At 42.6% G+C, this 21801-nt stretch overlaps 1 protein-coding gene across 1 annotated transcript in view; it reads right to left on the reverse strand.

Annotated features, from left to right (window-relative positions):
• Positions 1-1763: 1763 nt before the first annotated feature.
• The window catches only part of LOC126354886 (uncharacterized), a 62511-nt gene continuing 42473 nt past the window's right edge, over positions 1764-21801 (reverse strand). The window contains exon 2 of the mRNA XM_050004931.1: positions 1764-2097. Within this exon, the coding sequence (XP_049860888.1) occupies positions 1969-2097 (129 nt within the window). The 3' untranslated portion in view covers positions 1764-1968. The remainder of the gene's footprint in view (positions 2098-21801) is intronic.

Here is a 21801-nt window from a genome sequence, read left to right on the forward strand (position 1 = left end):
GGCTGCTTTCGATATGCCATATCAAAGAGCGTCTGTGTCTTTTTCTGTTACTTTTAGATCATTCAAGATTACAAGCCCTTTGTCAATGTTCAAAGGACCGAATCAATTGCAGCGTGTCACTTCAAAATTGGCGTATTATTCAGGGTGTTGCAGCGTTCATAGTAGGATATTAAAAACACTCCATCAGGTAGTAATTGTAATTTATTTATTACCTCTTATGTCAATTAATAGTTAAAGGTATGCCATTTACTAATGTGTAATTCATTTCTATTTCGTGGATTACTTTTTGAATATGACTCCTACAAGTGATGCCGTCTCTGCACAACACATTCATCTAGGCTGCGGTGGAAGCTTTCCATAACTCGGCGTAACGTATTCCCTGGGACATTGCCTACGGCACTTCTGATGCGATCCTTAAAGTCAGGAATGGTAGCACAACGTGTTCGGAACACTTCTTGCTTCATGTAGCCCCAAAGGCAAAAGTCTGCACATGAAAGGTAAGGCGAGCGACGTGGCCAGGAAATGTCACCAAAACGGGAATTACCCTACCGGGAAATGTCTCTCGCAAGAAATCCATGCAAATTCTTGCTGTATGGGAGGTCGCTCCTTCTTGTTGAAAGCATAATTGTTCCACATGCTCATCGACCATACCGAATTGTGGAAGAACGAAGTCTTGCATCATCTTTAGGTAGCGTTCGCTGGTGAGAGTTACAGCCACACTGCTGTCATCCTCAAAGAAGTAAGGGCCAAGCAACTTCCACACCACACTGTGAAACGAGAACTGTGCAAGGGCTTGAGCTGCATTCATGCGTGTTTACATCACTCCAATAATTCTGTTTATTCACTGAACCACATTACTTGGAATGAGCTTCATCTGACATCAGGATGGTGTGCAACATTTGTGGATTTTGGTGAAGGAGATCAAGGTTAAGCAGAATGTTTCGCGTGAAACCCAATCGCGATGCCTAATTTACTGAACAATCTGCAACTTATGTGGGTGAAAATGGAGATCTTTGTGCAATATTCTCCTGAATGAGCGATCGGACATATGCACAGTTTGCGTATGGCGACGAGCAGATCTTTTTGGGCTACGCAATAGTGCAGCACAAACATTTTCCACGACTTCTGGTGTCCGCACAGTTCTTTCACTTCTTCCCGGTTTGCCGTTGCAAACAAAACCTGTTGCTCGAAATGCACATACCCACCTCACAATGGTCCGTCCATCTGGAACTTTCCCATGACGTCCCAAGTTGAAATGTTGCCGAAATAGATGCTGTGTAGCAATAACAGAGTCGTTGTTCTTGAAATAACTTTCAACAGCAAAGGCAAGATGCTGTGCACTCCACCGCTCCATATCGCTGTCACACTCAAAATGGCAGCTCATTAGTACACGATTGCGGCACGAGCTGGCGCGCATTCCTGCAGTACGTCATTGTACTACGCAAGTAAAATTACGCTATGAACGCTGTCGCACCCTGTACCGTGATATTAAAACACTCAGTCAGACTTCTTGAAAATATGGTTTGCGGTGTAGTTAACATTTACACCTGCATAATTAAAAAATATTAAAAATAGTATATGTGTGCTGTACTCACGTGTCCACCCAGGTGCAGTCGTCTTTGTAACACGATATTTCGGCAGTGTATCTTGCTTACCAAAAACAGTACGAATAGTAGATTCGCCGAGAAAGCTTAATATTAAAAAAAACAGTTCACGTGTGATATAACAAGACAAAAAACAGGTGTACATTGACGAAACAAGTGAACGGTGCTATGTGCTATTTATTGACGGTAAGAATGTTGGCTGTTTACAGATTGTACAAGTTTCCTTAACTACAGATTCAGCAGATATTTTCTAGGTCTCTTATTAGGCACACAGATACTATTCCACACATGTTCCTAGGATACCAGTATACCTTTTTAAACTCTGTTTCCAAACAACAAGATGTCTGAGTGCTTCATGTCCTTCTCATTTCCTCTGAAGAGATCTGGCTTGGTCAGATTTTATGGCTGGGATATCAGTCGTTGTTTGCATGTACGCCATGTAACCGACATATCCAGCCACCATCGTCGCCCCTACAGCCACTGCATATTTATTCTGAAACAAAAACCTTTTGTTACTTGAAACAGGTACTCATTCACTTGCAGAGGCTTAATTCCACCCATTAAAAATAATAGGGAAGATATAATTATTACAAAAACCATTGTTCTGAAGTTACAAAACACCTGTGTGATCTGTCCTCGACCATTGCTCAAGTCTGTGGCACTCATACCAGATAACACTGACAGGGAAATGTAGCGTGTACAAAGAAGGGACAACTGGAATAGCCGCAGGTTTGTCTGCCTAAGAAGAACGTCGTGGATGTTTTGCGAAACCTAAACTGGCACATGCCCAACGAGAGACATCAACTATTTGGGGAACGCCTTGTTACAAAGTTTCAAGTTCCAGTATTAAGTCAGGCATCTAGAAAGCTTTACATAGTACAGATGCAGGAGTAGAAGTTTTGTAGAACACTGGGACAGCATCTTAGGCCAGAGTTACCAGCTATAATTTCTCAAAAAGTATGAAATGAGTGCTAATTTCCCACTAATTTTACTATGTTGCATTACGTCACATTAGTTGTATTTCCTGGATTCCATGGGAAGGTCTCTCTGGGATATGAAAATTAGTCCAAGAACATATATTAATTTCACGGGTAACAAATGAAATAGGTTTTTTTCCCGTGGGCCAGCTGTGAAGTACCAGACTATTGATTTATAGCTGTGATAACCACTGTAAAGATAATATGGATCTGAAGGTGTGGGATTATAGTCATTACTAAGGTATTTTATCAGTCACTCATTACTTCTTTCATCTCTATCAGTGTTTGTTAAAGCGAAAAATCTCGAGTTGCGTCGTGGTTCGAGGTCCATATTAAATTGTATGTCCTCTTTTAATTGTTTGGGAGAGTTGGTTCCACTGTCAGCGTTGTTGTTGTTGTGGTATTCAGTCCAGAGATTGGTTTGATGCAGCTCTCCATGCTACTCTATCCTGTGCAAGCTTCTTCATCTCCCAGTACCTACTGCAACTTACATCCTTCTGAATCTGTTTAGTGTATTCATCTCTTGGTCTCTCTCTACGGTTTTTACCCCCTACACTGCCCTCCGATACTAAATAGATCCATTGATGCATCAGAATATGTCAACCAAGCGATCCCTTCTTCTAGTCAAGATGTGCCACAAATTTCTCTTCTCCCCAATTCCATTCAATACCTCCTTATTAGTTATGAGATCTACCCATCTGATCTTCAGCATTCTTCTGTAGCACTACATTTCGAAAGTCTCTATTTTCTTCTTCTCTAAACTATTTATCGTCCATTTTTCACTTCCATACATGGCTACACTACATACAAATACTTTCAGAACAATTTCCTGACACTTAAATCTATACTCGATATTAACAAATTTCTCTCCTTCAGAAACGCTTTCCTTGCCATTGCCAGTCTACATTTGATATCCTCTCTACTTCGTCCATCATCAGTTATTTTGCTCCCCAAATAGTAAACCTCATTTATTACTTTAATCGTCTCATTTCCTAATCTAATTTCCTCAGCATTACCCGATTTAATTCGGGTACATTCCAGTATCCTCGTTTTGCTTTTGTTGATGTTCATCTTATATCCTCCTTTCAAGACACTGTCCATTCCGTTCAGCTGCTCTTCCAGGTCCTTTGCTGTCTCTGACAGAATTACAATGTCATCGGCGAACCTCAAAGTTTTTATTTCTTATCCATGGATTTTAATTCCTACTCCGAATTTTTCTTTTGTTTCCTTTACTGCTTGCTCAATATACAGATTGAATAACATCGGGGAGAGGCTACAACCCTGTCTCATTTCATTCCCAACCACTGCTTCCCTTTCATGCCCCTCGATTCTTATAATTGCCATCTGGTTTCTGTACACATTGTAAATAGCATTTCGCTCCCTGTATTTTACCCATGCCACCTTCATAATTTGACACAGAGTATTCCATTCAACATTTTCAAAAGCTTTCTCTAAGTCTACAAATGCTAGGAACATAGGTTTGCCTTTCCTTAATCTATTTTCTAAGATAAGTCGTAGGGTCAGTATTGCTTCACGTGTTCCAACATTTCTACGGAATCCAAACTGATCTTCCCAGAGGTCGGCTTCTACCAGTTTTCGATGTGTCTGTAACGAATTCGTGTTGGTATTTTGCAGCCATGGCTTATTAAACTGATAGGACGGTAATTTTCACATCTTTAAATACCTGCTTTCTTTGGGATCGGAATTATTATATTTTTCTTGAGGTCTGAGGGTATTTCGCCTGTCTCATACATCTTGCTCACCAGATGGTAGAGTTTTGTCAGGGCTGGCTCTTCTAAGGCTATCAGTAGTTCTAATGGAATGTTGTCTACTCGCAGGGCCTTGTTTCGACTTAGGTCTTTCAGTGATCTGTCAAATTCTTTACGCTGTATCATATTTTCCATTTCATTTTCATTCTCAACCATTTCCATAATATTTCCCTCAAGAACATCGCCCTTGCATAGACCCTCTACACACTCCTTCCACCTTTCTGCTTTCCCGTCTTTGTTTAGGACTGGTTTTCCATCTGAGCTCTTGATATTCATACAAGTGGCTCTCTTTTCTCCAAAGGTCTCTTTAATTTTCCTGTACGCAGTACATATGTTACCCCTAGTGATATGTGCCTCTACATCCTTACATTTGTCCTCTAGCCATCCCTGCTTAGCCATTTTGCACTTCCTGTCGATCTCATTTTTGAGACGTTTGTATTCCTTTTTGCCTGCTTCATTTACTGCATTTTTGTATCGTCTCCTTTCATCAATTAAATTCAATATCTCATCTGTTACCCAATGATTTCTATTATCCCTCGTCTTTTTACTTACTTGATCCTCTGCTGCTTTCACTATTTCATCTCTCAAAGCTATCCATTCTTCTTCTACTGCATTTCTTTCACCAATTCTTGTCAATCGTTCCCTAACGCTCTCCCTGAAACTCTCTACAACCTCAGAATCTTTCAATTTATCCAGGTCCTATCTCCTTAAATTCCCACCATTTTGCTGTTTCTTCAGTTTTAATCTACAGTTCATAATCAATAGATTGTGGTCGGAGTCCACCATTATATAATCTGTGTGACACCTTTCAGTATCTCCAGGCTTCTTCCATGTATACAGCCTTCTTTCATGATTCTTAAACCAAGTGTCAGCTATGATTAAGTTATGCTCTATACAAAATTCTACCAGGCGGCTTCCTCTTTCATTCCTTAGCCCCATTCAATATTCACCTAAGGTAAGAAAATATAACCTCTAAGATGGTCATGCAGGCTTATCTCACTAGGGATAAGATTGATACTGCCTACAGGAAAATTAAAGAGACCTATGGAGAAAAGAGAACCACTTGTATGAATATCAAGAGCTCAGATGCAAACCCAGTTAAAACCAAAGAAGGTAAAGCAGAAAGGTGGAAGGAGTATATAGAGGGTCTATACAGGGGCAATGTTCTTGAGGACAATGTTATGGAAATGGAAGAGGATGTAAATGAAGATGAAAAGGGAGATACGATACTGCGTGAAGAGTTTGACAGAGCACTGAAAGACCTGAGTCGAAACAAGGCCCCGGGAGTAGACTAAATTCCATTAGAACTACTGACGGCCTTGGGAGTGCCAGTCCTGACAAAACTCTACTATCTGGTGAGCAAGATGTATGAGACAGGCGAAACACCCTCAGACTTCAAGAAGAATATAATAATTCCAATCACAAAGAAAGCAGGTGTTGACTGATGTGAAAATTACCGAACAATCAGTTTAATAAGCCACAGCTGCAAAATACTAACACGAATTCTATACAGACGAATGGAAAAACTAGTAGAAGCCGACCTCGGGGAAGATCAGTTTGGATTCCGTAGAAATACTGGAACACGCGAGGCAATATTGACCTTACGACTTATCTTAGAAGAAAGATTAAGGAAAGGCCAACCTAAGTTTCTAGCATTTGTAGACTTAGATAAAGCTTTTGACAATGTTGACTGGAATACTCTCTTTCAAATTCTAAAGGTAGCAGGGGTAAAATATAGGGAGCGAAAGGCTATTTACAATTTGTACAGAAACCAGATGGCAATTATAATTGTCGAGGGGCATGAAAGAGAAGCAGTGGTTGGGAAGGAAGTGAGACAGGTTTGTAGCCTCTCCGATGTTGTTCAATCTGTATATTGAGCAAGCAGTAAAGGAAACAAAAGAAAAATTCGGAGTAGGTATTAAAATCCATGAAGAAGAAATAAAAACTTTGAGGTTCACCGATGGAATTGTAATTCTGTCAGAGACAGCAAAGGACTTGGAAGAGCAGTTGAATGGAATGGACAGTGTCTTGAAAGGAGGATATAAGATGAACATCAACAAAAGCAAAACGAGGATAATGGAATGTAGTCGAATTAAATCGGGCGATGATGAAGGAATTAGATTAGGAAATGAGACACTTAAAGTAGTAAAGGAGTTTTGCTATTTGTGGGAGCAAAATAACTGATGATGGTCGAAGTAGAGAGGATATAAAATATAGACTGGCAATGGCAAGGAAAGCGTTTCTGAAGAAGAGAAATTTGTTAACATCGAGTATAAATTTAAGTGTCAGGAAGTCATTTCTGAAAGTATTTGTATTGAGTGTAGCCATGTATGGAAGTGAAACATGGACGATAAATAGTTTGGACAAGGAGAGAATAGAAGCTTTCGAAATGTGGTGCTACAGAAGAATGCTGAAGATTAGATGGATAGATCACATAACTAATGAGGAAGTACTGAATAGGATTGGGGAGAAGAGAAGTTTGTGGCACAACTTGACCAGAAGAAGGGATCGGTTGGTAGGACATTTTCTGAGGCATCAAGGGATCACCAATTTAGTATTGGAGGGCACCATGGAGGGTAAAAATCGTAGAGGGAGACCAAGAGATGAATACACTAAGCAGATTCAGAAGGATGTAGGTTGCAGTAGGTACTGGGAGATGAAGAAGCTTGCACAGGATAGAGTAGCATGGAGAGCTGCATCAAACCAGCCTCAGGACTGAAGACCACAACAACAACAACAAGATAGCCATGTCAAATAAAGCACTGTGATGTTGAAACCAAGCTTCAGGTTAATTACAGCTTTAAGGCACTTGAAATGACGTAACATTACGAAATATACAGATGAGCCAAAACATTATGACCACCTGCTCAACAGTGTGTTGGTCCACTTTTCACAGTATAGCAGCGATTCTGCTTAGCATGGATTGTAAACATCCTTGATAGGTTTCCAGGATTGTATGGCACCAGATGTCTAATTACAGGCCACTAATTGCTGCAAATTACGGGACGGTGGTTTGTGGTCACACAGCTGGCGGCCAAAGTGTGTTCCAATGGGTACAGATCAGAGGCATTTACTGGCTAAGACATCAATGGGAGTTCCCTATCATGCTCCTCAAACAACTGCTTCACGATTCTGGCCTTGCAACAATGACAGTTATCCATCTGGAAGAAGTAATCTCCATCAGAGAAGACTTCAGTCATGAAGAGATGCAGGTGGTCCGCAATAGGATTCACGTAGTTCATTCCTATCATGGTGTTTTCAGTACTACCACAGGTCCTATAGAGGCCCCACACAATGTTCCCCATGGCATAATTCTGCTCTCACCGGACTGAATCTGCGGCCTGGTGCACTTTTCAACCAACCATTCGTATGTAAGGACTCAATCACGGACCTGCTGAAGCAATAAATGCGATTCATTCCACAGGCGACAGGTTTCTATCGACGCACAGTGAAAAGGGACCGATGACAGTAGCAGTCTGGTCCCTCTAATCCCACAAACCAACCAACCAACCACAGTGAAAACTCACTGATGCTGTGCGCGCTGCAGTCGTAACTAACGATGTCATTGGGTCAACACAGGAACACCCATGCGGTTTGTGATGTAGCGCTACGTGTTCAACAATGACCTGTGAGCATTGTTCTCCGAAACACTCGTGCTTGCACCAGCAATGTATACTGTTTCAGCACCGGCCGCCACCGGCACTACGAATAAGGCCAAGTCTACGTCGTCTGCGAAGAAGCCGCGCGCCAAGCCTGCGCACCCGCGCACCTCTGAGATGGTGACGGCCGCCATCAAGAGCCTGAAGGAGCGCGGCGGCTCGTCGCTGCAGGCGATCAAGAAGTACATTGTCGCGCACTACAAGCTGGACGCGGAGAAGCTGGCGCCCTTTATCAAGAAGTACCTCAAGTCGGCCGTCGTGGCTGGCGAGCTGGTGCAGACGAAGGGGAAGGGCGCGTCGGGCTCTTTCAAGCTTGCCTGCCCCGGCGGCGGGGCGGCCGAGGGCGGCAAGGCACGTGGTGGCGGTGCGAAGAAGAAGCGCGCCGCTCCGGCCAGCAAGGAGAAGAAGGGCGCCCGTGCGGCCGGCGCAAAGAAGGCTGGCGGCGTGAAGGCGGCGACCGGTCGGAAGGCGGGCGCCGCCAAGAAGGCGTCTGCGGCGTCGGCCGCTCCCGCGGGTGCGAAGAAGGCGGCTGCGGCCAAGCCGGCCAAGGCCAAGTCGCCGTCGAAGGCGAAGAAGGCCGCCAAGGTTCCGACGAAGAAGCCGAAGGCGCCTCGCCCGAAGACGACGCCGTCTAAGGCGAAGGCTTCGCCCAAGAAGAAGAAGTAAAAGAGGGAGGAAAAGGAAAGGGAAGGGAAGGGTTGGCGCTTGACACCGTCGTCTCGTCCCCCAACCCCCGCCCTGTCGCCTAGTGGCGCGCAACAGAGGCTGTCGCCCCCCCCCCCCCCCCCCTCCCTTATGAGCTATGGATCTTGCTGTTGGTGGGGAGGCTTACGTGCCTCAGCAATAAAGATAGCCGTACCGTAGGTGCAACCACAACGGAACGAGTGGCTCCTGAAGAAGGGCATCAGCCTTCTCAGCAATTGCAGGGGCAACAGCATGGAAGGTTGACTGATCTGGCTTTGTAACATTAACCAAAACGTCCTTGCTGCACTGGTACTGCGAACGGCTGGAAGCAAGAGAAAACTACAGCCGTAATTTTTCCCGAGGGCATGCAGCTTTACTGTATGGTTAAAAGATGATGGCGTCCTCCTGGGTAAAATATTCCGGAGGTAAAATAGTCCCCCATTCGGATCTCCGGGCGGGACTACTCAGGAGGACATCATTATGAGGAGAAAGGAAACTGGCGTTCTATGGATCAGAGCGTGGAATGTCAGATCTGTTAATCGAGCAGGTAGGTTAGAAAATTTAAAAAAGGGAATGGATAGGTTAAAGCTAGATATATTACTGAAGTTCGGTGGCAGGAGGAACAAGACTTCTGGACAGGTGAATACAGGGGTATAAATACAAAATCAAATATGGGTAATGCAGGACTAGGTTTAATAATGAATAGGGGTGTGAGTAAGTTACTACGAACAGCATAGTGAATGCATTTTTGTAGCCAAGATAGATACGAAGTGCACGTCTACCACAAAAGTACAAGTTTATATGTCAACTAGCTCCGCAGATGATGGAGAAATTGAAGAAATGTATGATACGATTAAAGAAATTATTGAGATAGTTCAGGGAAAAGAAAATTTAATAGTCATGGGAGACTGGAATTCGATAGCAGGGAAAGGAAGAGAAGGAAAAGTAGTAGGTGAATATGGACTGGGAGTAAGGAATGAAAGAGGAAGCCGCCTGGTAGAAATTTTGTGCAGAGCGTAACTTAATCATAGCTAACACTTGGTTCAAGAATCATGAAATAATATTGTATACATGGAAGAGACCTGGAGATACTGAAAGATTTCAGGTACGTTGTATGGTGGTAAGACAGAGATTTAGGAACCCGGTTTTGAATTGTAAGACATTTCCAGGGGCAGATGTGGAGTCTGACCACAATTTATTGGTTATGAACTGTAGATTAAAACTGAAGAAACTGCAAATAGGTAGGAATTTAAAGAGATGGGACCTGGAAAACTGAAAGAACCAGAGGTTGTACAGTGTTTCAGAGAGAGTATTAGGGAACAAATGACAAATGCAGGCGAAAGAAATACGCTAGAAGAAGAATGGGTAGCTTTGAGAGCTGAAATAGTGACGTCTGCAGAGGATAAAGAAGGTAAAAAGACGAGGGCTAGTAGAAATACTTCGGTAACAGAAGAGATACTGAATTTATTAGATGAAAGGAGAAAATATAAAAACACAGTAAATGAAGTAGGCGAAAAGAAATACAAACGTCTTAAAAATGAGACTGACAGGAAGTGCAAAATGGCTAAGCTAGGATGGCTAGAGGACAAACGTAAGAAGCTACAGACATACATCACTAGGGGTAAGACAGATACTGCCTACAGATATTAAAGGGACCTTTGGAGGAAAGAGAATCACCTGAATGAATATCAAAGGCTCATATGGAAAACCAGTCCTAAGCAAAGATAGGATATTACAATGAAATAATACCCATAGCTTCATACAGGCGTTGATATAAATCTACAGGGACAGTTGAAAATGTGTGTCTCAACCGGGACTCGAAAGCGGGATCTCCTGCTTACATGGCAGATGCTCTATCCATCTGAGCCAACGAGGGCACAGAGAATAGTGCGACTGTAGGGACTTATCTCTGGCACGCCCACCCGTGAGACCCACATTCCCAACTTATTGTCCCGCACTATAGTCATAGTGCCCCGTGCCCATTATACTCATTACTCGCGCACATCGACTGTATAAGCTCACCGTACAAAACTTAACACACCCTATTAATACAGAGCACTGGTCACGTTGGAGCACTGTAAATGGTGTAGACTGGTCCGAGATAATCATCTGAAGCGTCATCGCTCACGGAAGTCATCACAGCGAAGTAATACAAAGGGGGCCCAAAAGTCCGTAAACATCTAAAAATATACTACACTACTGGCCTTTAAAATTGCTCCACCACGAAGATGACGCGCTACCGACACGATATTTAACCGACAGGAAGAAGGTGCTGTGATATGCAAATGATCCACTTTTCAGAGAATTCACACAAGGTTGGCGCCGGTGGCGACACCTACAACGTGCTGACATGAGGAAAGTTTCGGGCACTGTTTGTGTATCCGCACAGAAGAAGATGGTCAAATGCCCAATGAGCCTTAACTATATATATATATATAGGGTGTTTCAAAAATGACTGGTATATTTGAAACAGCAATAAAAACTAAACGAGCAGCGATAGAAATACACCGTTTGTTGCAATATGCTTGGGACAACAGTACATTTTCAGGCAGTCAAACTTTCGAAATTACAGTAGTTCCAATTGTCAACAACAGATGGCGCTGCGGTCTGGGAAACTCTACAGAACGATATTTTCCACATATCCATCATGCGTAGCAATAATATGGCATAGTCTCGGAATGAAATTACCCGAAACCTTTGACAACGTGTCTGGCGGAATGGCTTCACATGCATATGAGATGTACTGCTTCAGCTGTTCAATTGTTTCTGGATTCTGGCGGTACACCTGGACTTTCAAGTGTCCTCACAGAAAGAAGTCACAGGGATTCATTTCTGGCGAATAGGGAGGCCAATCCACGCCGCCTCCTGTATGTTTCAGATAGCCCAAAGCAATCACACGATCATCCAAATATTCATTCAGGAAATTAAAGACTTCGGCCGTGCGATGTGGCCGGGCACCATCTTGCATAAACCACGAGGTGTTCGCAGTGTCGTCTAAGGCAGTTTGTACCGCCACAAATTCACGAAAAATGTCCAGATAGCGTGATGCAGTAATCGTTTCGGATCTGAAAAAGGGGCCAATAATTCCTTTGGAAGAAATGGCGGCCCAGACCAGTACTTTTTGAGGATGCAGGGACGATGGGACTGCAACATGGGGCTTTTCGGTTCCCCATATGCGCCAGTTCTGTTTATTGACGAAGCCGTCCAGGTAAAAATAAGCTTCATCAGTAAACTAGATGCTGCCCACATGCATATCGCCGTCATCAATCCTGTGCACTATATCGTTAGCGAATGTCTCTCGTGCAGCAATGGTAGCGGCGCTGAGGGGTTGCCACATTTGAATTTTGTATGGATAGAGGTGTAACCCGAGGCTGCTGTTGGATCACCTGCTGCACTAGCTGCGCGTTGCCCTCTGTGGTGGCTGTACGCGGTCGCCCTACCTTTCCAGCACGTTCATCCGTCACGTTCCCAGTCTGTTGAAATTTTTCAAACAGATCCTTTATTGTATCGCTTTTCGGTCCTTTGGTTACATTAAACCTCCGTTGAAAACTTTGTCTTGTTGCAACAACACTGTGTTCTAGGCGGTGGAATTCCAACACCAGAAAAATCCTCTGTTCTAAGGAATAAACCATGTTGTCCACAGCACACTTGCACGTTGTGAACAGCACACGCTTACAGCAGAAAGACGACGTACAGAATGGCACACCCACAGACTGTGTTGTCTTCTATATCTTTCACATCACTTGCAGCACCATCTGTTGTTGAAAATTGGAACTACTGTAATTTCGAAAGTTTGTCTGCCTGAAAATGTACTGTTGTCCCAAGCATATTGCAACAATCGGTGTATTTCTAGCGCTGCTCGTTTAGTTTGTATTGCCGTTTCAAATATACCGGTCATTTTTGAAACACCCTGTATACAGGGTGTTACAAAAAGGTACGGCCAAACTTTCAGGAAACATTCCTCACACACAAATAAAGAAAAGATGTTATGTGGAATGAGTCCGGAAACGCTTAATTTCCATGTTAGAGCTCATTTTAGTTTCGGTACTATATACTGTACTTCCTCTATTCACCGCCAGTTGGCCCAATTGAAGGAAGGTAATGTTGACATCGGTGCTTGTGTTGGCATGCGACTCATTGCTCTACAGTACTAGCATCAAGCACATCAGTACGTAGCACCAAAGGGTAGTGTTCATCACGAACGTGGTTTTGCAGTCAGGACAATGTTTACAAATGCGGAGTTGGCAGATGCCCATTTGATGTATGGATTAGTACGGGGCAATAGCCGTGGCGCGGTACGTTGGTATCGACACAGATTTCCAGATCGAAGGTGTCCCGATAGAAAGACGTTCGGCGTCTTAGGGAGCACGGAACATTCCAGCGTATGACTCGCGACTGGGGAAGACCTAGAACGACGAGGACACCTGCAATGGACGAGGCAATTCTTCGTGCAGTTGACGATAACCCTAATGTCAGCGTCAGAGAAGTGGCTGCTGTACAAGGTAACGTTGACCACGTCACTGTATGGATAGTGCTACGGGAGAACCAGTTGTTTCCGTACCATGTACAGCGTGTGCAGGCACTATCAGCAGCTGATTGGCCTCCACGGGTACACTTCTGCGAATGGTTAATCCAACAATGTGTCAATCCTTATTTCAGTGCAGATGTTCTATTTACGGGTTAGGCTTCATTCCAACGTGATCAAATTGTAAATTTTCACAATCAACATGTGTGGGCTGACGAGAATGTGCACGCAATTGTGCAATCACGTCGTCAACACAAATTTTCTGTGAAAGTTTGGGCAGGCATTGTTGGTGATGTCTTGACTGGGCCACATGTTCTTCCACTTACGCTCAATGGAGCAAGTTATCATGGTTTCATACGGGATACTCTACCTGTGCTGCTAGAACATGTGCCTTTACAAGTACGACACAACATGTGGTTCATGCACGATGGGGCTCCTGCTCATTTCAGTCGACGTGTTCGTACGCTTCTCATCAACAGATTAGGTGACCGATGGATTGGTAGAGGCGGATCAATTCCATGGCCTCCACGCTCTCCTGACCTCAAACCTCTTGAGTTTCATTTATGGGGGCATTTGAAAGCCCTTGTCTACGCAACCCCGGTACCAAATGTAAAGACTCTTCGTGCTCGTATTGTGGGCGGCTGTGATACAATACGCCGTTCTCCAGGGCTGCATCAGCGGATCAGGCATTCCGTGGGACGGAGGGTGGATGCATGTATCCTCGCTAACGGAGGACATTTTGAACATTTCCTGTAACAAAGTGTTTGACGTCACAGTGGTACGTTATGTTGATGTGTGTTTCCCTTCCATGATTAATGTGATTTGAAGAGAAGTAATAAAATGAGCTCCAACATGGAAAGTAAGCGTTTCCGGACACATGGACACATAACATATTTTCTTTCTTTGTGTGTGAGGAATGTTTCCTGAAAGTTTGGCCGTACCTTTTTGTAACACCCTGTATATATATGAAGATCGTATCTGTTCTTTGGACATGATACCATCTTCATATATAAAGATAGGAAAGCAGAAAGGTGGAAGGAGTATATAGACAGTCTACGGATAAACTGGTACAAGACGAACTCCGGGAAGATCAGTTTGGATTCCGTAGAAATGTTGGAACACACGAGGCAATACTGACCCTACGACTTACCTTAGAAAATAGATTAAGGAAAGGCAAACCTACGTTTCTAGCATTTGTAGACTTAGCTTTTGACAATGTTGACTGGAATACTCTCTTTATAATTCTGAAGGTGGTAGGGGTAAAATATAGGGATCAGAAGGCTATTTTAAATTTATACAGAAACTAGATGGCAGTTATAAGAGTAGAGTGGCATGAAAGGGAAGCAGTGGTTGAGAAAGGAGTGAGACAGGGTTGTAGCCTATATCTGATGTTGTTCGATCTGTGTACTAAGCAAGCAGTAAAAGAAACAAAAGAAAAATTTGGAGCAGGAATTAAAATACACGGAGAAGAAATAAAAACTTCGAGGTTTGCCGACGACATTATAATTCTTCCAGAGACAGCAAAGGACCTGGAAAAGCAGTTGAACGAAATGGACAGTGTCTTGAAAGGAGGACATAAGATGAACATCAATCAAATCAAAACGGGGATAATGGAGTATGAAGACAGGTGATGCTGAGGGGATTAGATTAGGAAATGGGACACTTAAAGTAGTAGATGAGTTTTGCTATTTAGGGAGTAAAATAACTGATGATGGTCGAAGTAGAGAAGATATAAAATATAGACTGGCTATGGCGTGGAAAGCGTTTCTGAAGGAGAGAAAGCTGTTAACATCGAGAATAGATTTAAGTGTCAGGAAGTCGTTTCTGAAAGTATTTGTATGGAGTGTAGCCATGTATGGAAGTGAAACATTGACGATAAATAGTTTAGACAAGAAGAGGATAGAAGCTTTTGAAATGTGCTGCTACAGAAGAATGCTGAAGATTAGATGGGTAGATCACATAACTTATGAGGCGGTATTAAATAGAATTGTGGAGAAGACAAATTTTGGCACAACTTCACTAGAAGAAGGGATCGGTTGGTAGGACATGAAATTGTGATTATAATTTAACATTAATGTCACACTTCCTATTTATATAATTTCTTTGAAAAAAGTCGACAGGGAATCTTTTGGGGAGCAAAATAACTGATGATGGTCAAAGTAGAGAGGATATAGAATGTAGACTGGCAATGGCAAGGGAAGAGTTTGTGAAGAAGATTTGAGTGTCAGGAAATCTTTTCTGAAAGTATTTGTATCGAGTGTAGCCATGTATGAACTGAAACATGGACGAGAAATAGTTTCGACAATAAGAGTATAAAAGCTTTCGAAATGTGGTGGTACAGAAGAATGCTCAATATTAGATGGATAGATCACGCAAGTAGTGAGGACGTACTGAATAGAATTGGGGAGAAGAGGAAATTGTGCTACAATCTGACTAAAAGATTCCATTTTTAGCCAAAAACTGAGATGGCATGTATGCCACAAATCGAGCGTTTTTCGACGAACTTTGTTGCGCAATCTTCTCTAAAATTCCAAATAAAATGTTTGATTGACGGTCTGATCTGGGGGCAACAAACTCTGAATGGCATCAAAAAAGCAAATGAGCATCGTTTTGATATTTGATGTGACTTGACGACATTTTTTTCGATGGGGTGATAATGACATCTTCCATTGACTTGAGTGTTGCTTTGTTTCTTGGTCGTAACCACAGCACCATGACTTATTACCAGTAATGACCTTTTACAGAAAATCTGGATCAGTTTCAAGCTGTTCTTATGAGGTACGAAATGTTTCAACTCGACGTTCCTATTGATTGTCAGTCAGAACCCGGGGAACAAACTTGGCAGTCACCCATTTCATTCCCAAAGTTTCCGTTAAAATTCGCTGAACAGAGCTCCAAGATAACCCACTGTGTCTGTGTGCACAAGCTCTGAATTTTTTCAATATTTACGTCGATTTGAGGAAGCTGATGGACGCCCAGAACGAGATTTGTCATTCAATCGACATGTCGCCATTTTTAAATTGAGCAAATCACTCCTACACTCGAGTTTTTCTCGTAGCGTCATCTTAGTAAGCTGTTTTCAACATTAAAACAGATCCACCAGCATTTTTACCGAGTAGAGGACAAAATTTCATAGCTGCACGTTGTTCATTTAAACTTCCTGTCATAAAAAACGGAGCAAGAACAAAACAGCTCTAGCAAAAACAGTCACTGCAAATGAAAAGAACAAGCCAGGTCGTCACAGGCGGCACTGAACTGGCAATGAGTTGCGCTCTACGTGCCTAGCGGCAGAAATACCTACTACACAAGCTCTGCCCACGGCAATATTATACCAGTCTTTGTTTTTTTGGGTATCCCATCGTAAATCTAACATGCAAGCCATTGGCTTTTGAATATTTTACTTTGTAAGTCGAAATATTTAATTAAAATATTTTATATTTTGTAAATGAATTATTTCGAAGGTCAATGTTTAATATGATTCCTCTTCCATCTGTAATGAATATCTACGGCTTTCACATCATCTTTGCCAGACACATGATTTAAGTACAATAGGAGTTGCGTTTCAAATTTGGCAAGGGCCATAAATAACACAAAGTTGTAGCTAAAGGAAACAGAAATAATTAATTTACTTGTTGGATACTGAATGGAAGACTTACTTAATTATGTAAACCTGAAATATTAATTTAACATGATGTATCAAATTTGTCAACAGGCCCAGGATCTTTAAGGAAACTGCTCAACACCTTTCTACAATCAACTGTAATCAAGAACAAGAAAAACTGTATGAATGAAAATTTAGTTGTAGTTCTTCTTCTCAATTATTCCTTAATATGTACATAATATTTGACGTTTTATAAGCAAAAGTACTTAGAACTATAAGTCGTTTTATGGTTACCGAAGAATGAGTAAGGCTACAATCTGACATTGAATAAGTTGTTTAAATAACACCAAATGTAGTTCTTATAGCTAATGCTTCTGACTTCCTAAAATAAGAGGGTTGCCCACAAAACAATGCACCACTCTTTTTTCCCAGCCGAAAACAAAGCTAAAAATGCGAAACGTTTCGTGTATAATTTCCTGCGTTAGCGCGCCAAATTTCCGTCACTTCCGACAGATAGTGCAGCTGCAGGACAGTTTAAAAATGGGTTACAAGCAACGTGCGGTCGTTGAATTTCTCACTGCAGAGAAAGAAAATGTGGGGAATATTCACAAACGCTTGTGCAGAGTCTATGGAGCATCTGCTGTCGACAGAAGTACAGCTAGTCGCTGGGCACGGATGGCGAGGTCATCAGAAGGCATTTCGGCGGAGCTCCAGGATTTGAAACCGTCGGGGAGACCATCCACGGCTGTCACACCTGACATGTTGCAGCGAGCTGATGTTATTCAGGAGGCCAGACGCATTACGACTCGGCGTTTGGAGCTGTAACTGTCAAACAGCAAAGGAAGTGAGGATGCAATTATGCGTACTCTTGGATGTTCAGAAGTGCGTGCAAGGTGGGTCCCGCAGTGTCTAACGATGGATCATAAATCGCACAGAGAAAACATGTGTCTTGATTTGTTGCAACGTTTTGAAGCTGAGAGGGAGGCCCTCTTGTCCCTGATTATAACAGGCTATGAAACCTGGATTCACCATTTTGAGCCCAAAACAAAACTACAGTCGATGGAATGGCGCCATTCACACTCACCATAGAAGAAAAAATTCAAAGCAACTGCTTCCACCAGTAGGGTCATGATCACCGTGTTCTGGGACTGTGAAGGTGTGATTGTCATTGATGTGATGCCAAGAGGCAGTACGATTAATTCAGAAGCGTATCCCAACACATTAACGAAACTCAAGACGTGCTTTCAGCGACTTCGGCGTCACAGCAGGAGATGTTTTGCTGTAACAATATAACGCTTGGCCCCGCACAAGTCTGAGGACTGCTAAACACATCGCAAAACGTGGTTGGACAGTGTTACCCCATTCACCCTACAGCCCTGACCTAGCCCCCTCGGACTTCCAATTGTTTGGGCCGTTAAAGGCTGCCATTCGTGGAAGACATTTTGAGGACGATGAGGAGGTGATTCACACATTGAAGCACTGGCTCTGCCACCAGGAGAAGGGTTGTTACCGACAGGGCATACAGGCCCTGGTGTCGCACTGGAGGAAGGCCATAGATATGTGTAAAAATAGGGTGTGTAGATAAAACACCATTCTATCATTACGTTCAGTAAAGAATTGTTGAAGAAAAAATGCTGTGCATTACTTTCTGATAACCTTCCTATTATCCCTGTAATTAAATTTTCCCGGAAAGGTGATTTTGTAACTTATTTGTAACAGTTAATATGCGAAAAACTAATTTTTTAATCATCTACATCAATAATAATGTGCACTACAAACGTAGCTGATCTAAGGCACAATGATATCAGGTTTCCAATAAGGGTTATGATAACAATATAGTCCCAAACATTAAACGCCATGTACTGTTCCATATTTTAAGTTTATGATTTGTAGAGTTTTATGAGAAGTATCAGTTAGTGGGTATGTGCTAAGTCTTGTCAAAGTGTTATGATTATCCATTTTCCTTGCATATTTTATTGAACTTTTAAAGTGTTTCACTAGTTAAGTTTTCGATAAAGAGTTTGGTCGTAGTGGTAGTACTTTTTGTTCCTATAATTCATGTCCAAAAAATAAATTGCTCTTTTAAAATGCAAGTTGATGATTAAGTATGTGTATCAGGAACGTCATAGGAACCAACTCTGTGGTACAGCACTTGTAATTGGTACAAATTCTGAGTGCTTATTGCTATGCGATTGTTATGGAAGTGATACAGATACAGTAAAAACAATGCACCTACTGTATCGACTATTGTATGGTGCTTTAACATTAACTTCAAATCTAGTTTAGAACACTTTAACGAAATTCCGTTATCATTGCAGTTACTAGCAGTTGTATTGAATTGTTAATATTTCTCTTGAGTCGAACCTATCCCTGAAGGTGTTCCTTCATGAGGGAACGTAATGATTGGATGAATAAAGTTTTGTTGTCATTGGAGACATCTGCTAATAAAAACTGGATTACTTTGTCTCTGCACAGTGTAGCATCCAGCTAGAGTCGTTGCCAAGTTGTATCCAGAATTTGTGAAAGAGTTAGTTGTGTTGTTACCATAATTTATCACAGATCCCTTGATCAGATACATATTTCTGGTGTTTGAGAAAGAGAATGAGTCATTACCAACTATAAAACGGGAAGTATAACATTCATAGAACAACTGTGCTATGTCACTTATATCTTTATCAGAATACTAGACACTGGACTCGCATTCGGGAGGACGACGGTTCAATCCCGCGTCTGGCCAGCCTGATTTAGGTTTTCCGTGATTTCCCGAAATCAGTCCAGACAAATGCCGGGATGATTCCTTTGAAAGGGCACGGCCGGCTTCCTTCCCCGTTCTTCCCTAATCCGATGAGACCGATGACCTCACAGTGTGGTCTCTTCCCCCAAACAATCCAATCCAATCCAGAATACTAGAACATATTCTACGTTCAAAAATTATGACCTACATGGAATAAAATAATTTTCGCTGCGGAAATCAACATGTGTTCTGGAAACAACAATCAGGCAAAACTCAAATTGTGCTCTCAGGGGTAGAGGAAACTAAATGGATTAGGTGGCAATAGACTTTAAAAAATTTGGTCAATATCTCATTGCCGCTTTCTAAAGAAAGTGTGTTACTATAGGATATGCAATCGGATTTATGACTGGATTGAAAATTTTCTGAGTCATTAATGTGAATGACACTGAAGCAATATCTTGTTTGATTTGATCTTCTATTTGGTCCTGTAGATTACACATACAAGGAGTATGTAGAAAAAGTCAAAGAAAACAGTGTATATTAACTTTTTTCGAGAAGTTATGTGAGGTTTAAATGTTATTTAGATAATATTTTAGTTATTATCTTAGTACAATTGGTTGAATATCACTCAAGCTCAGAAAAATAACAGAACACCTTGAACGACTAGACACAGGACGTTCATATTTACAGCACGTATACATTAGTATGTTTAGCAGAAACGATTAGCATTTCAGTCACCTTAGTTCAGCATGTGTTCCGTAGCCTAGCAGGCGCAGCGCCAGCTATGGGTTCAAATGGCTCTGAGCACTATGGAACTTAATATTTGAGGTCATCAGTCCCCTACAACTTAGAACTACTTAAACATAACTAACCTAATGACATCACACACATCCATGTCTTAGGCAGGGTTCAAACCTGCGACCGTAGCGGTCACGCGGCTCCAGATTGAAGCGCCTAGAACGGCTCGGGCACAACGGCCGGTATCCGCTATGGGCACTGATAACTTATTCCATGTGTGATTGCAACGGCGCGTATAAGGCGCACATGGCGTCCTATGGTAAAGCCATCCACGCTGCATTCACCTGGTTCCAAAGTTCATCTGTGGTGGTTGACACTGGGTCACAGAACTGCATCTGCCGTTTCACCATATCCCACACATTTTCAATTGGCGACAAGTCTGGTGATCTGGTGGGTCAATGCAAAAACCTCACATTCTATGACACCAAGAAGGCAACAACATGTGGTCGTGGATTGTCTTGCTGAAAAATTGCGTCCGAGGTGTTGTGCAGAAAGGGTATGGGTACAGGTAGCCGGATGTCATTAATGTAGATCACACTGGCCACAGTGCCTTGGGCATACATCAGCTGTGATTTGTTGTTGCACTCAATAGCACCTCAAATCATAAGGCCTTGAGTTGGCGCTATATTTCTTCTGCGAATGCAGTCACTATGATACCGTATCCCCTGTATGCAGGGGACCAAAATGCAGCCATCATTTTTCGAACAAACAGAACCTGGATTCGGCCATTCCTGTCCCCGCTGACGTCATTCCATACACCACTGCCGTCTAGCATGTTTCTACACATTCGTCAAATGAACACTATTGGCCATTAAAATTGCTACACTACGAAGATGACGTGTTACAGACGCGATATTTAACCGACAAGAAGAAGATGCTATGATATAAAACTGATTAACTTTTCAGAGCATTCACACAAGGTTGGAGCCGGTGGTAACACCTACAACGTGCTGACATGAGGAAAGTTTCCAACCGACTTCTCATACACAAACAGCAGTTGACCGGCGTTGCCTGGTGAAACGTTGTTGTGATGCCTCGTGTAAGGAGGACAAATGCGCACCGTCACGTTTCCGACTTTGATAAAGGTCGGATTGTAGCCTATTGCGATTGCGGTTTATAGTATAGCGACAATGCTGCTCGCGTAGATCGAGAGCCAATGACTGTTAGCAGAATATGGAATCGGTGGGTTCAGGAGAGTAATACGGAACGCCGTGCTGGATCCGAACGGCCTCGTATCACTAGCAGTCGAGATGACAGGCATCTTGTCCACATGGTTGTAACGAATCGTGCAGCCACGTCTCGATCCCTGAGTCAACAGATGGGGACGTCTGCAAGACAACAACCATCTGCACGAACAGTTCGACGACGTTTGCAGCAGCAAGGACTATCAGCTCGGAGACCACGGTTGCGGTTACCCTTGAGCGCCTGCGATGGTGTACTCAACGAGGCA

The sequence above is a fragment of the Schistocerca gregaria genome, chromosome 3 (assembly GCF_023897955.1).
Source record: "Schistocerca gregaria isolate iqSchGreg1 chromosome 3, iqSchGreg1.2, whole genome shotgun sequence".
NCBI classification, from domain to species: Eukaryota; Metazoa; Arthropoda; class Insecta; order Orthoptera; family Acrididae; genus Schistocerca; species Schistocerca gregaria.